This window comes from Salmo salar, chromosome 04 (genome assembly GCF_965601325.2).
Source record: "Salmo salar chromosome 04, fSalSal1, whole genome shotgun sequence".
Classification (NCBI taxonomy): domain Eukaryota; kingdom Metazoa; phylum Chordata; class Actinopteri; order Salmoniformes; family Salmonidae; genus Salmo; species Salmo salar.
In genome coordinates, this window is record NC_138294.1 from 79728116 (window position 1) to 79745865 (window position 17750).

At 40.4% G+C, this 17750-nt stretch overlaps 1 protein-coding gene across 1 annotated transcript in view; it reads left to right on the forward strand.

The window, feature by feature from the left end:
• Positions 1-17750, forward strand: part of LOC106603823 (follistatin-related protein 4) — a 271754-nt gene that overhangs the window by 165354 nt on the left and 88650 nt on the right. Inside the window, exon 5 of the mRNA XM_014197993.3 lies at positions 14808-14998. Within this exon, the coding sequence (XP_014053468.1) occupies positions 14808-14998 (191 nt within the window). The remainder of the gene's footprint in view (positions 1-14807; positions 14999-17750) is intronic.

Here is a 17750-nt window from a genome sequence, read left to right on the forward strand (position 1 = left end):
GGAGGGGAGGGGGTGCTGAGGGGTGTTCAGAAAAACAATGGCCAGGTCAAAGTGTCTTTTGACTTATTAAATCATGAAGTGACTGACTGGTCTCTGGCATGTGCCGAGTCACGGCTGAGAGTTGCAGCTGTTGGAGCAGAAGAGAATGAGCGTTGTGGTGCTGAGAGGTGAGGAGAGTTGGCATCCCAACTGGCAGCCAATTCTCTATGTAGTAAACTACATTTGACCAGGGAATAGGGTGCCATTTGGGACACAACCACAGTTCCAGTGCTTTCCTTCCCTGGGCATCGACACGCAAGGCAGGCGTCCATGATATTTCCACCTCATGTCCCTTACTTTGCTGCATGTCTGTCTGCTGGCGGAGGGGCAGTGTTGATAAAACCCAGGCAGGTGACGCTCTGAAGGTGGTACTGTGCCAGCGATAATCTCAGTCATTTCCACCGTCCTGCATATCATTGCGGCAATACATCATCTGTCGTAGTCAGTAACTATCGTATTAACCAAACATATGTTTTTATGTTCACCTTTTTATGTGAATGTGACCCGCTGTTATTCTTGTGGATGTGGGTGAATGGTGTAAATTCCTCATGGTAATGTCTTCTTCCCTTTAAAATCCATAACTCATCTGAAATGATAGCTCTGTATGTTCACATCTGTGTTCAGCTGTGATACTGTAGGGAGAAGAGCATGTGTGCGTCCAGAAATGACCCCCTATTCCCTATTTAGTGCACTCTGGTCAAAAGTTGTACACTATATATGGAATAGGGTGCTATTTGGGACACAGACCAATTATCCCGAGCTGACCTCCCCTACCCAGAAACACCTGTAGGTTGGCAGAGACAATTCGAAGTGTCTTTGATCTGTGGGCAGAGTATGTAATATCTCATAAGGTCAGGCCATGCTACAACTTCAATTATCTTTACTGTTCTTTAATTTAAGCCTCTAATGTTGCACATCGCTTCTCTTTGCAGATGAGAGAATCACCAATGGGACATCTGACAGTACATTTCATGTAAAATATGGCTCTGGATACTGCCAATTAAATTGTGGCTGCATCAGCAAGTTTGGGAGCAGTCTTAAGAAGTCATCTTTTCTCACTTAGTTGAACTTCTGTTCTCCTCCCTCCTGCTCCTTTTTCTCTTCTGCCATCTTACCATCTTACCAGGCAGAGATATGCCTCAGGACAGCAGACAGTCCTGTGTTATGAACAATAACCGTCTAACACTAATGAATGTACCAGACCAAAAAAATAAAACATGTCATAATTTGTTTTCAGTAGTTGGGTATGAATGAACAATGTGTTTTCAGTAGTTGGGTATGAATGAACAATTTGTTTTCAGTAGTTGGGTATGAATGAACAATGTTTTTTCAGTAGTTGGGTATGAATGAACAATGTGTTTTCAGTAGTTGGGTATGAATGAACAATGTGTTTTTAGTAGTTGGGTATGAATGAACAATGTGTTTTCAGTAGTTGGGTATGAATGAACAATGTTTTTTCAGTAGTTGGGTATGAATGAACAATGTGTTTTCAGTAGTTGGGTATGAATGAACAATGTGATTTTAGTAGTTGGGTATGAATGAATGATGCGTTTTCAGTAGTTGGGTATGAATGAATGATGTGTTTTTAGTAGTTGGGTATGAATGAACAATGTTTATTCAGTAGTTGGGTATGAATGAATGGTGTGTTTTTAGTAGTTGGGTATGAATGAACAATGTGTTTTCAGTAGTTGGGTATGAATGAACAATGTGATTTTAGTAGTTGGGTATGAATGAATGATGCGTTTTCAGTAGTTGGGTATGAATGAATGATGTGTTTTTAGTAGTTGGGTATGAATGAACAATGTTTATTCAGTAGTTGGGTATGAATGAATGGTGTGTTTTTAGTAGTTGGGTATGAATGAACAATGTGTTTTTAGTAGTTGGGTATGAATGAATGATGCGTTTTTAGTAGTTGGGTATGAATGAACAATGTGTTTTTAGTAGTTGGGTATGAATGAATGATGTGTTTTTAGTAGTTGGGTATGAATGAACAATGTTTATTCAGTAGTTGGGTATGAATGAATGATGTGTTTTTAGTAGTTGGGTATGAATGAACAATGTGTTTTCAGTAGTTGGGTATGAATGAATGGTGTGTTTTTAGTAGTTGGGTATGAATGAACAATGTGTTTTCAGTACATTACATTACATTACATTTAAGTCATTTAGCAGACGCTCTTATCCAGAGCGACTTACAAATTGGTGTATTCACCTTATGATATCCAGTGGAACAACCACTTTACAATAGTGCATCTAAATCTTTTAAGGGGGGGGGGGGTTAGAAGGATTACTTTATCCTATCCTAGGTATTCCTTAAAGAGGTGGGGTTTCAGGTGTCTCCGGAAGGTGGTGATTGACTCCGCTGTCCTGGCGTCGTGAGGGAGCTTGTTCCACCATTGGGGTGCCTGAGCAGCGAACAGTTTTGACTGTGCTGAGCGGGAACTGTGCTTCCTCAGAGGTAGGGGGGCCAGCAGGCCAGAGGTGGATGAACGCAGTGCCCTTGTTTGGGTGTAGGGCCTGATCAGAGCCTGAAGGTATGGAGGTGCCGTTCCCTTCACAGCTCCGTAGGCAATCACCATGGTCTTGTAGCGGATGCGAGCTTCAACTGGAAGCCAGTGGAGAGAGCGGAGGAGCGGGGTGACGTGAGAGAACTTGGGAAGGTTGAACACCAGACGGGCTGCGGCGTTCTGGATGAGTTGTAGGGGTTTAATGGCACAGGCAGGGAGCCCAGCCAACAGCGAGTTGCAGTAATCCAGACGGGAGATGACAAGTGCCTGGATTAGGACCTGCGCCGCTTCCTGTGTGAGGCAGGGTCGTACTCTGCGAATGTTGTAGAGCATGAACCTACAGGATCGGGTCACCGCCTTGATGTTAGTAGTTGGGTATGAATGAACAATGTGTTTTCAGTAGTTGGGTATGAATGAACAATGTGTTTTTAGTAGTTGGGTATGAATGAATGATGCGTTTTTAGTAGTTGGGTATGAATGAACAATGTGTTTTTAGTAGTTGGGTATGAATGAATGATGTGTTTTTAGTAGTTGGGTATGAATGAATAATGTGTTTTTAGTAGTTGGGTATGAATGAATGATGTGTTTTTAGTAGTTGGGTATGAATGAATGATGCGTTTTTAGTAGTTGGGTATGAATGAACAATGTGTTTTTAGTAGTTGGGTATGAATGAATGATGTGTTTTTAGTAGTTGGGTATGAATGAATAATGTGTTTTTAGTAGTTGGGTATGAATGAATGATGTGTTTTTAGTAGTTGGGTATGAATGAACAATGTTTATTCAGTAGTTGGGTATGAATGAATGATGTGTTTTTAGTAGTTGGGTATGAATGAATAATGTGTTTTTAGTAGTTGGGTATGAATGAATGATGTGTTTTTAGTAGTTGGGTATGAATGAACAATGTTTATTCAGTAGTTGGGTATGAATGAATGATGTGTTTTTAGTAGTTGGGTATGAATGAACAATGTGTTTTCAGTAGTTGGGTATGAATGAATGGTGTGTTTTTAGTAGTTGGGTATGAATGAACAATGTGTTTTCAGTAGTTGGGTATGAATGAACAATGTGTTTTCAGTAGTTGGGTATGAATGAACAATGTGTTTTTAGTAGTTGGGTATGAATGAACAATGTGTTTTTAGTAGTTGGGTATGAATGAACAATGTGTTTTTAGTAGTTGGGTATGAATGAACAATGTGTTTTCAGCAGTTGGGTATGAATGAACAATGTGTTTTCAGCAGTTGGGTATGAATGAACAATGTGTTTTTAGTAGTTGGGTATGAATGAACAATGTGTTTTTAGTAGTTGGGTATGAATGAACAATGTGGTTAACAACTACAACGTTTCACAACGTTGTGATGTAGAGTACATTTGTACATTTTAGTCATTTAGCAGGCGCTCCTATCCAGAGCGGCTTACGGTATCAATTAGGGTTAAGTGCCTTGCTCAATGGCACATCGATAGATTTTTCACCTAGGGATTAGAACCAGTGACTTTTAGGTTACTGGGCCAAGAATATTCAGTATGAGCTGTGTACTGTGCCTGCTGGCTTTGTTATTGAAGCAGCATGGTCAGACATTCAAAAAGGATGGAAGGAATCTAAGGAATGAACGATGCGTGTCATGCTAACCCAGATGAATGCGTCGGCTCGTCATCAACGATAGAACACTATCTCATATTATAACACGTTCTCTATCTTGAGAACGCTTTTGAGAACATGAGTGTGGACCACTGATGGATTAATGTAATATATAAGAGTCTATCTACAAAGGATACAGCTGAGATTTAATCAGAAAATGTGGCTGGTAAGCTTAATACGATTACCTCTGCTTAATTAAAACATCATCAAGATGGCTGCCATTAAATAGAAAGTCATTGCAGACTTAAAACATTTGCATTTGTAACCGTTGAGCCATTGGAGGTTGGATGTACCCGTTATTTCAGCATTAAAATTGATAACAATCTCCAAATAGGAGCACATTTTTAATTCAATAACAAATCCAGTGTAATGATTTGTAGTTAGCCGGGCAAATTATTCAACATAACATTGTTTTACAGCATAAGATATTACAAAATGTAAAACTACACTACTTAATTTTTTTGATCTACTTCCCCTCATGTGGCCGGAGACTTTGTGGATTATTTTACTTGGCTCTAATGAATTATTAATGTGACAATTATTAATTTGTACCTCCTCCCCGTATCCCAGATAGACTGGGTGATATTGTAGCCTTTATTCTGTGTTAGTCCTGGTAATTGGTTGTGTTTTCTAAAAGTCTTGGTTTCCCTAATGATTCATTATTTTCATGATAAATTCAAAAGGCTCAAAAGAGACGAGATAGCTTAACCACTGAGAAGGGGATAATGTTTCTAGCTGAGTATGATGACAAGTAGGTAAAACAAAGATGGGACACAGTATGGGATGGTTATGAGAATGATAATGGTTCGTAATGAAAATTCTCATTAGCTTTCTTAGATTTCTATGACACATTTTACCGATCAGAAACACATTTTGAAAAGACCAACATTTCGAAATAGTTTCTTGTGGCATGTAGCCTAGTTAGCCCTCTCTTAAGGACAGAGATTTCAGTATTAAAAGGTATAATGATTAGTAGGACTACTATTGTTAATTTTCTGAGTATGAGGCCTATCCACATTGCAACGATCTCGAATAATATCTATATCAGGCTGTATTTTTCTCTGCTGTTTCCCCAAGGAGTCTATTTGCTTTTATCACAGACACAGTCTATAATCTATATGCTACCAGCACGGAGGTCCTAAAAACATTTGTCACGCTTTTTAATTAAGTGGATCTGTCGTTGGACTCCTCTTCCCCCATGTTCTCAAATGAGTAACCTGGATGATCAGGAGGGCTGTGGGAGGGAGAGACTGTAGCTTCTGGGGAAACAGTGCTGCTGCTGTGTGTTCCCCCATGTTCTCAAATTAGTAACCTGGATGATCAGGAGAGCTGTGGGAGGGAGAGACTGTAGCTTCTGGGGAAACAGTGCTGCTGCTGTGTGTTCCCCCATGTTCTCAAATTAGTAACCTGGATGATCAGGAGGGCTGTGGGAGGGAGAGACTGTAGCTTCGGGGGAAACAGTGCTGCTGCTGTGTGTTCCCCCATGTTCTCAAATTAGTAACCTGGATGGAGGGAGAGACTGTAGCTTCAGGGGAAACAGTACTGCTCCTGTGTGTTTCCTATTAGCATCCTGACCCAAATTCTTCATTGTCTGAGCCTCCTGTTCATTTAGCCTGCATTGTCAACCCTGGCCTAATGAAGAAGCCCTGGAAAAGAGGTGCAGGGGGGTAAATATAAGTGAATGAATCGCATTTGCGTCCGTTTAGAAGTAAATTCCGTGGACCTCTGAGACTACCCCCTCTTAAATTCGGCAGTGTGAGTGACAGGCGTTGGAGAATAGAGGCTCGACGGGTGATATTGAGGGGACAGGGAGCCAATAGGTATTTTAATGGCTTTAGACCTCTGCTTTGAAACATGTCATTCTATCTGACAACCTCCTGCTAAAAGTGTGACTCACACAGCTATGAGATTGTAATGTTGGAAATCCATCCGGCAGCTAGAATCCATATTCTGGTATAGATTCACAACATTGGGGGAAAGATAATTTTACAGAGCCACTAAAAAGTTTTACAGGCTATTCTCTGTAGGGACGAGGGTTGAGGTGGTGCATGCTTAACTGGCCAGGCCAATGATACATTTGCCTGCTCGACATTCACACTGTGGTCAGTTCTATATAGAGGTGGTGCGGTCTGACTCACTAACTATATTCAACCAGTAGTCAATGAGACATAGTTTTTTGCACTTCTGTTAAGATTCTTACCCTGTTGCAGACGTTTCTGACTCAGATAGTATAATAAACTTTAGCCAGGTAGGAGCCAGGCAGGGTATACCATGCTGTATTTGTTTGTTGTTCTGTTAATTTATCCCTTCATTAGTTCTGTTCTCCGGTTAATGACTTTCCCTCACACTACCTGCTGGCAGAGAGAGGGAGGAGGTTGAGGAGCTCCATGTGTAAAGCACTAATGACTTGACATCAATGTACTGCTCCCAATGCAACTCACCTCCGGGCAACCAATAGCTTCTGTATGTGCAGTTAAAAAAAAGGGTTGATATCTTTTCCCCTCAAATTAATGGAGACATAATCTATGACGAGGAAATACTGCTCATTAATGTAGTGCCAACATTCAGGCATTTTATTCCAATTAAAAGTAGGATTCTTGCGTGGCAGAAGGTGCTTGATCATATCAGCCAGTAGTGTGAATACTGTACCCTCAATAGGCCTACTGTGTCTGTGTGAGGCCAAAGAAAGATTGCACCTCCTCCCCAGGGCTGTTTGTGCAGTCAACCTATATTGCTGGTCATAAGAACAGCTTATTCTAAAATTGCCCTTGAAGGTTGCATCAGAGAGTAATGGTTTCATGGGTCAATAGCGAAGTCCATGCCACCAGCGGGAGTTGGTGTTTACTGGCAGATGTTTCTGTCTAATGGAAGCTCTGGTGGTCACTGAAAACACACATAGCACTTGGCCTTGTGTCTGGATTTGGTAACTACTGTATGGTCATTTCAGGAAGTGAAGCATGCATTTTAGAACGCGATTTAACTAGGTTGAAATGTTTTTTGTGAAATGTTTTTTGTGTGTTGTACTTTTGTGAGAGTTGCTACCAAACATTCAAGTTAGTGTGGTTAAGCAGCACTCATTATCATACTGTAATTGTTTATCTGTAAATTAGAACAACAATGATTGCATAGATCTGCAATAGAGGAATATGTATACACAGTCATTTCAACTTTTCATAAGCAGACATTTAAATTAGCTTGGTTTAAAGTTACGATAATTGTGTAGTTATGGAGATTGAGACATGGAAATCAAACAGCAAACTACTTAGCCTTCGTTTGAAATGAAATCAAACAAACCAACCTAGAGCTGAATCATAATACGAGTTACAAACATGTAGCTTGAACTATCCCGCAACAATCCAATGGCCTCTACATGATTGAATTGAATAAAGCTAAAATCTGTTTTAAACAAAGCATATCTATACTAATTTATTCACTCAAGTAAAGAATGGAGGCTATGACAATTACTTCCCACCTAATCTCTGTACCTACCTTTCCTAAAATATATGGAAATGTGAGTCTTCTGTTATCTAAGCATCTGTAAAAAGTACAAATCTACATTTTGTGAACTGTTTTTAAACAGTACCTCACACTTTTTTTTAAAAGAGCCCTGTCAAAAATGTATCTCATATAACTGATAATGATATTGCATTTCAGTGTCATCTTTGCACATTCAGAGCAGGTGAATATGCATGACGGTAGTTACTTAGTTGTTCAAGCTGCCACATTTACATGAGAAAAATGTCTTCTCTGTCGTGGAGTTCCAACACAAAATAGTGCAGCAATGAAAACTCATTTTTAGAAGGCAGCCAGTCTAAGATTAAATGTAAGGTAGATGAAAGATAAAACTCTTTGATGAAAGGGAGATATTGCATTTCTCTTTCTCTTTCTGACTATGGAAGTCATGAGAGAATGAAAGGGCTGTTCCTCTCATCCTTTCTTTCGCCTTTTCTTTCTTTTTTTCTTTTTACTTTTTTGCTATTCCACTGCATTGTAAATGAATGCATTGCTTTTCCCAAGTCAGGTATCTGCTCATACTACAGATGTAGGATCTTAATTCGATCACCCTGTTGCAGGAAAACGTTCCTACAATTCAGGAAATGTAAAACTTGTAGTATATGTGAGGTGTAAAAAGGCTTCTGAAGTTTTTAATTTCCACTTTGAAATGTTCCCTTACAAAAACAATTCATGGATTATAATCCACATAATAATTAACATTTCCTGTTACTGCAGGATCATTTTCCTACTGTAGAAAACTGGGTCAAATTAAGATCCTACATTTGTACATATGTACTTCAGAGACAGCATTGTCCATCAACAGCTGAAGAGTAGTTTTGGTAGTTTATGCTGTCATTTTTAATTATACATTTATTTAAAGTATTCTAAGTCTTTGTCATCATAGTTATGTTCTCAAAAGTTGAACTCTATCATCCAATTACTGTAAATGCCCCTTATATAGTTACTTGTCTCTCTCTTCCTGCTGTACAGTGATTAATTAAGTCTAAGCAACCAGGCAAAAGTTGATGAGCTCCTGTACAGTTAATTATGTATGATTCATCTTGTTTCATCTTGTTGCTATGTTTGCAGACAAATTAAAAAAAATAATGATTAACACTCGTACAACTTACAGTAGCAACATTGCACACAGCACAGTTTCTGTACCTTTCTGAAGTAGTGTCTCCATCTCCCTTTCAAGCCTCTGAAAGGTACACACAAGGTCACCAGTGTGACGGAGCAGGCTAATGATGGCTGTTTGTGATTGGTCTCTGGGCCTCAGTGTGGATGGGGGTCACCGAGGCTGCTGTTCCCAGCAGCTAGCCAGGCAATTTAAACCCTCTGTTCCTCTGAGACGGCAGTCTGCAGCCCTAGCTCAGCCAACAGCCAGGACAAGCCAGGAGATTACTGTAGCTTACACTGCAGGTGTGGTCGGAGGAATGTATGCTAAAAATGTAATCAACGTCCTACACTTGTACTCCTAATCTGTTAGCTGAGCGCTGGCTTCACAATTATTTTCTTTACCAATCTATTATGTCGCGACGGCAAGTGCAACTCTACATGTACAGGTGGGGTTTATTTGTGGATTTGACTGAGTGGTTGAGTGTAGGGTGACATAGGAGCCACAATAGAAGAGATGACTGTGAAAGTCACCTGACTGTTTATTACACAATAATACACAATACACCGCAGGACATCATGAACACTCATCCTAGACCATACTTTATTGTATAGTAGACGGTACTTTTACGGTACTTTTCTGCCCTGTGGGAAATTGTAATAATAATGTGTCCCACTGAGCACATATGACAATTCAACGTCTATTCCAAGTTGGTTCAATGTAATTTTGTTGAAATTATGTGGAAACAACGTTGATTCAACCAGTGTGTTCCCAGTGGGGTCCCATTCTTTAACTTTTATTTTTGGATTAGTTGGAGATGTGAATCCAACCGATCATTTGTTAACTTGACCACACATTAATAGGCTATTTATTATATTTCAAAAGTGATATTGAATTGTGTTTGGTTGTTAACGCAACCAAATATCAGCATTTGAAGGAGATGTATCTTCTGCTTGGATAGTTCCATCTGTACTACTGACTTAGTCCGGCTTTAATTCCAGTTAGTCTACAAATTAATGTTGGATTTACATCTCCATCTCAACCAAAAATCTAAATTAAAGAATAGGACTAAATCAAATCAAACTTTATTCAAAGTGCGTTTAAAGTTTGGCTTGATTTTATTTAGTTAAATAAGTTTAAGTTGCAACAAGGGTTGGAGCGAAAACCTACAGGAGGGTAGTTCTCCAGGAACAGGGTTGGAGAATCCTAGTATAAATAAACAAAATATCTGAAATTGTATTCCTATTTAAACTTTGCTTTACTTTTACATGGTTAAAGCGCAGTGATAGACATTTGGATGAACAATTTAACCAAATATCTGACACTGTTTTGCCATTGGAATTTGGTTGTGCTTTTGGATGGTTGAAAACATAATGATAACACATTGGAAATTCAACTAACTTTTTGCTGTCTTTTTGAGTGGGTGAATATAGGTGGTAATCTCATTGATCAACGTCTCAACCAAATATTACCCAATTATCTAAGTTGAAATGACGTGATGTGCCCAGTGGGAAGTGATAGTTTTCCCACACATTTTAGATGATCCCAATTCAGGATTACCAAGTACTGGTGTTCATCCATGTGAAGATTGAGACATATTCCTGTTTTATATCTCCAAAGGTGCATTTTGATCTTGGAAGTTTAACAGGTGTGTTACTTGGCATTACATCTGGATAACTATTGATCCGGACTCCACAAAATAGTATATACCCATGTCATTTAAAATTGGGAGAATGCAGAGACAGAGAGGGAGGTGCAGCTAGCATATATAGTACCGATGTGTGGTTTGAGCACGGAAGGTTTGCATAGCAGTCCTCCTACTGTATTTCTCCTTCACTGCTTTGCCAATACCTCTCATGTTGCAACGAGTTCTCATTTAGCCTGTCCCAAGGTGCAGTGAGTCAGATAATGTTTGCCAAGCACACACACCTCCTGACTGCAGTACATATGGGGGAGACTGGATGTCTTTACTCAGCTAATCTAATGGCATCATTTGGAAATGTGAGACGTGACAAAAATGTTGGGAGAACGATTGAGATTACTTCACAATGGCTGTTAAACTACTGTCCTCAGAATCATTGGCACTGATCTAAAAACAGTATAATATGATATACTATCCCTGAGCTATCACTAGAGATTAAACTGTCCAAGTTGAGAGTTGCTGGGCATCTTGCTACCCAACATGGCATTGCTTTTGGGAGTTGATTGGTTTTTCAGAGCATGGATTCATTCAAGAAACGCCAATAGAAGTAAACATCTATTAGCTGGTGAAAAATGGAGAATATAGGCTTTATATGGTTGAGTTATTGGGCTAGGTGCATTCTGAGGCATTCTGTCAATAGCACTATTTAATGCATGACACCATGCCACATCCACCACTTAAATAATATGAAGACTGGGATCTCAAGATGTGCTTGGAACATTGATTGTTTCTCTTATGTAGCTTGCCATTCCTTCTGGCTTGTTCTTGTAATAAACACAGATTGTTGTCACAATTTCCACAAAACAAAAGCTATAGTTTTCCCTTGGCAGAGCTCTTACGGCAAACATTCCCGTTTCACTACAGTCACATTCTTCCTGATTTGTGACAGCATAGATCATGTGTTTGTTGATTTGGGTTGAAAAGAGAGATGGGGTTTTTAAGTGGTCTCTGTGTTGTTGATTTGTCTTTTGACTACATGTACTTTATTTACCCTGGCAGACTGAGACAGAAGGTTTCTCTATTACAGTACAGTATGTGGCTGCCGTTAGATGCTGCATCGCGGGCTACTTTAGTTGGCTTTGGGCCATAGTTACAGGCTGTCACTGTGAGAACTTATGTCTAAATTAAACAGGCAAATATTTAATTGACTCATGTCTCAATAAGGGCAATGTCCATGCAACATATAACTCTCAAAGGACCCCTGACCAGGCATTGATTCACCGTCTGCATCCCAAATGGCACCCTATTCCCTATTTAGTGGACTACTTTTGACCAGGGCCCATAGAACTCTGGTCAAAAGTGTCGCACCACACAAGGAATAGGATGCTATTTGGGACGAAGACGATGACTTCTGACCTGATGTCGCTCAAGTGGAGTGAGGAAAGTATCTATCATCTCCATAATTACCCAAGAGGGAAGTCAATCTTTCTGCATTAGCAGGACACAGACGGCATGGCGATAAATAACCCAATCATCTCAGCCCATGGAGGTCAAGCTATCATAAATCAAACAGGAGCACTACTCACGCCCTTGAAGCATTGTAGTAAGGTTCCATCAGCTGATGTATTAGAATATGCTTTTGCTCACTTGTGTCTGATACTTCCGAATCAGAACAGATATAAGGAGGCCTTCAGACACCTACTCTTTCAATTGAATTATAATATTTTTGTCATTTTTAATAGTTCGATTAGATACTCTCTTCTTTTGTTCAGTGTATCTGCGCTATATATTCTAATTTATCGTTGTAAATGTAGTTGACCAGTTCACACATTGTCCCTGTAGCAGCATGGTGGCTAGTTTCTTCTTCTTCCTGACATTTAGAAAAAGGGAGCTCTGAGGTTGTTCTCGGTTGAACAGCAGAATTGCACTGGGTGTTGTCTCCCGGACATGGACATCAGATTCGGATCGCTCACTTAAGCAGCTAACATTTCAAACAGGCAGTAAAGTGAATTTCAGCCCCAAGTACAGCACAACTTCAGCGACAGGAGGATATACTGTAAGATAGTCTGATTCCTTAGCTGCTGGGTTCAGCAGAATGAGAAATACTTATTGCTAGGACATGCATGGGACATCACTGAGCATCACTGGGGAAAATAAGGACATTTATCTCAACAAATGGATAAAGAAAACAATGTAAATCGCTGGTTTTCAGTCCTTGATTTTCATTTCCTTTGAAAGCAGCGATGATGACTGACTATGTGATGATCCCTGGTGTCTGATCCGTGGCACACTCCATCCCCCTAGAAGGAGTAACGTTGAACAGGGATTTAGCCGAGACCTTGACGTGATTGCCGCTTGCATGCCGTGGACCGCTGCGGATGGCCGGGTGTCTGTGAAAGGTCATGAGATCTATTCCCCGAAAAAAGCGAGGAGATAATTGAGGATCGTGGATTAATGGAGTGTCAAAACAACTTATCCCATATCACCATTGACCTTTCTCCTCACACCGCCACCTTGATAGATGTACTTCATTACCGGATTTGAAAACTTGAAAATAGAATCCCTCCCCATCTTCGTGGCAGGTTCATCAATGATTGATCAGCCACTGAATGCAGGAGAAGAGAAAGGGCTGGTGCATTGAAATGACCCCATGTCATGCTAATGGATAGCACCAGAGCAGTGCCAGCGGCGGGTCTTTTCAACGGTACAAGTTTCACTCTAACAGACAATACAGGGTAGGCAAAATAGTGCCCGTAAAGGTCTGGTTTGTGTTCTCTAGTAATCAGGCCTCTGTGTGTCACCAAAAAGCAATGTAGGAGACATTTCTTCCTTCTAGAGCCTTAAAGCGGCAATTGGCAGTTGCCGGTAAAAACTGCCGGATGAGCTGGAGAAATGTAATCACTCTCAAATTCATAGACAGAACTATGGATGCAAGGACTGTCCATCAATGATATAAAAAGTATAGTTTTAACCATGTTTTGAGGATATATAGTGTTTGTTTATATTTACTTTGTTTACAAACATTGAAGTAAAACAAGCTTATATTTTAGGTTCTGATAGGGTACGACAGTTGAACTAAGCTCATGAGGCATTTATAAGTTATATTCTTCAAGAATCAATGTGTGCATATCATTAATTTATAAGTCCAAAAATGGATGTAGCAACTGCTGATTGTCCCTTTAACAGAACTCTGGATGAGCTTGTAGGAGTGACAGGAAGGTTAACAGATATGATGTTGGGGAATCAGTACTGCTGTGGGGGAACCAGGGGGTCTGCAGGCTGGACGTCATTAATTGATGTTGAAGTCTACTTAAGCGATAAGGCCAGAGGGGGTTTGGTATATGGCAATATACCACGGCTAAGGGCTGTTCTTAGACAACGCGGAGTGCCTTGACACAACCCTTAGCCATGGTATATTGGCCATGAATCACAAACCCCTGAGGTGCCTTATTGCTATTATAAACTGATTACCAATGTAAATAGAGCAGTAAAAATAAGTTTTGTCATACCCGTGGTATATGGTCTGATATACCACGGATGTCAGCCAATCAGCATTCAGGGCTCGAACCACCCAGTTTATAATCTGAATTAGGCATTGCAATTCATCTCTGGTCCTCGCCGGAAAGGATATGGCTCTTTGCAGCGATCAGGGGACATTTTCTAATGACTTCATATCAACGAGCTTTTAATATTTTGTGCGCTCATCACTTGGCAGAGATACACAGGCACCCCTCCAACCTCCTGTCAACTATCACAGGCAGCTGAGTTGGAGGAGGGAAGGACTAAGTTGATGGAGGGAAGAGGAGGGAAGGGGGAGCGGAGCGATGCTCTCCATTCATATTAAGTCCTAAAGAGGCACGCAGTGGGTGGCCTGTGTTTGCATAACTTTAAGTAAGGAATAAACACACTCTCAGCTTCACTTGATTAATCTAGACTCCTCTATTCCTCTGTACATATTCATCAGGGGGCTAGGAAACAAACCAGGCAGGATTTGATGCTGTGTTTGAAACATGGGTGTTAATCCCTCAGCAAGTGAAATAGGACAAAACTATCGAAAGTATGTCAATGAGACTGTTTACCTTTTGTTTTCATGTGGATTGGAAGATTAAATATAATTAATTGGACCCCCTGCGCGGAAACACTGTCAAACATATTATGCAAGCAGATACACAGGCACACTGCAACTCATGCAAAAGCACACACACACACACACACACACACACACACACACACACACACACACACACACACACACACACACATTTAATACACTCACTCTTACACACTTAACCATCCTCCAAAGTCAATTAGTCCTGCAGCAGTAAGGTCATTGTAACCTAATGAGGTTAATTGAAAGTCTGTGTTGTGTTTTTATAGGGGACACGTGCACCATGGCAGACTACAACAAGCTGAAGAGTATGCTGCTGGATATGCAGCCTAAAGGCCTAAACGGCGGGGACAAGAACACGTTGAGAGACATGGACCAGAAAAGAGCCCTGGTGGACACCATGTTTAAGTACCTGGACGTGGACCGGGACGGCCGTCTGGGCAGTGACGAGTTGGCACAGGTGTGTACTTCTCAGAGAATTAGATTACGGTGGGTATAATCATCAGGGCCACACTGACTGGTGTTTTTGGATGAATCTCCACCCATGGGTGAATAGTACTTCTACTATTCCCTATATAGTGCACTACTTTTGACCAGGGCCCAATGGGACCAGTTCAGCCTACTTAATGAAACAAAACGTAGTTAGAGTTGGTTAATTACCTTTCTTTGAGAAAGGTTAGGGTGAACCTCTTGTTCTCGCTCAACACAATGCTATCGTTCAAAATTAATTACAAAATGATAATGGTATAATTAAAATTGAATTAAAATTGTGACCTGTGGAAATGTTTTAGACCAATGAGTAGGTGATCTGTAGGTGATCATAGCCTGCAGTGCATTCGGAAAGTATTCAGACCCCTTCCCTTTTTCCACATTTTGTTACGTTACAGCTTTATTCTAAAATTTATTAAATTCTTTTTTCCCCCCATCAATCTACACACAATACCCCATAATTACAAAGCAAAAACATGTTTTTTGACATTTTTGCTAACTTATTAAAAATACAAAACCGAAATATCACATTTACATAAGTATTTAGACCCTTTACTCAGTAGTTTCTTGAAGTACCTTTGGCAGCGATTACAGCCTCGATCTTTCTTGAATATGACACTACAAGCTTGGCACTCCTATATTTGGGGAGTTTCTCCCATTCTTCTCTGCAGATCCTCTCAAGCTCTGTCAGGTTGGATGGGGAGTGTTTCTGCACAGCTATTTTCAGGTTTCTCCAAAAATGTTAGATCAGGTTCAAGTCAGGGCTCTGGGCCACTCAAGGACATTCAGAGACGTGTCCCAAAGCCACTCCTGCATTGTCTTGGCTGTGTGCTTAGGGTCGTTGTCCTGTTGGAAGATTAACCTTTGCCCCAGTCTGAGGTCCTGAGCGCTCTGGAGCAGGTTTTCATCAAGGATCTCTCTGTACTTTGCTCCGTTCATCTTTCCCTTGATCCTGACTAGTCTCCCAGTCCCTGGCGCTGAAAAACATGCCCACAGCATGATGCTGCCACCACCATGCTTCACCATAGGGATGGTGCCAGGTTTCCTCCAGACGTGACACTTGGCATTCAGTCCAAAGAGTTCAATCTTGGTTTCATCAGACCAGAGAATCTCATTTCTCATGGTCTAAGAGTCCTTTAGGTGCCTTTTAGCAACCTCCAAGCGGGCTGTCATGTGCCTTTTAGTGAGGAGTGGCTTCCGTCTGGGCACTCTACTCTAAAGGCCTGATTAGTGGAGTGCTGCAGAGATGGTTGGCCTTCTGGAAGGTTCTCCCATCTCAACAGAGGAACTCTGAAGGTGTGTCAGAGAGCCCATCAGATTCTTGGTCACATCCCTGACCAAGTCCCTTCTCCCCCGATTTCTCAGTTTGGCCAGGCGGCCAGCTCTAGGAAGAGTCTTTTTGGTTACACACCTCTTCCATTTAAGAATGATGGAGGCCACTGTGTTCTTGGGGACCTTCAATGCTGCAAACATTTTTGGTACCCTTCCCCAGATCTGTGCCTTTACACAATCCTGTCTTGGAACTCTACGGACAATTCCTTCAACCTCATTGCTTGGTTTTTGCTCTGACATGCACTGTCAACTGTGGGACCAACTGTGGGCCTTTCCAAATCATGTCCAATCAATTGAATTTACCACAGGTGGACTCCAATCAAGTTGTAGAAACATCTCAAGGATGGTCAATTGAAACAGGATGCACCTGAGCTCAATTTTGAGTCTCATAGCAAAGGGTTATGTAAATAACTTATGTAAATAAGGTATTGCTGTTTTTTATATTTAATAAATTTGCAAACATTTCTAAAAACCTGTTTTCACTTAGTCATTATAAGGTATTGTGTGTAGATTGATGAGAGAAAATGTTTTTTTAATCATTTTTAGAATAAGGCTACAACGTAACAAAATGTGAAAACAGTCAAGGGGTCTGAATACTTTCCGAATGCACTGTATATACTATATTGAACAAAACGGAAAAGCTTAGAATAACAGCTTTGCTTTAACATGTGGGTGAGCCACTGCTAATTATCAAATTGAATTGGAAAATTAGGATGGTATTATTAAATGTTTGACTTTCTATACTAAAGTGATGTGTAGGTTTGTGATCTATTTAAAAAATAACTTTATGTCCCATTAAACAAAAAAAAGACTGTCTGCCTTCCAATTGGCACCCGATTCCCTAAACAATAGTGCAATACTTTTGATCTATGTAGGGAACAGAGTGCCATTTGGGACACATCCTTTTCACTTTTATACTTTGAGGAGACAGGATCGACGTGGAATACATTAAGAACTATTTCTCGCATCTCAGCATTTTTAAAGATCTGATTTAAGATCTGATCAAATCATGGTTGGCAGTTATTAATCTTGACACATAGCCAAGAGACATTTCAATTTTTAACATTTATAAATTCTGTTTTAGCAAGATATCCATCCAAGATCAGAGAAATGAAAGAAATAGAAAGAAATGTCACTAAATGTCATCATCAGTTCTCTCAGTGTGTAAAGCAGTATTTCACTTGCTCTGCACACTGGTTCTTCCTCCCTCTATAGATGGTACAGAATGGGGCCAGATTTAAGACTCACCAAGTGCATAGTTTGCACCTGTTCTTTTCCCAAAGGAATTAAACATAGAACAAGGCTAAAATAAAGGTTAAGAGAAGAAGGAAGACCGCTAAGGGAATAAAGGAAGACAGTTGTTATATGCGACTTGGTCCCATGGTTTATAT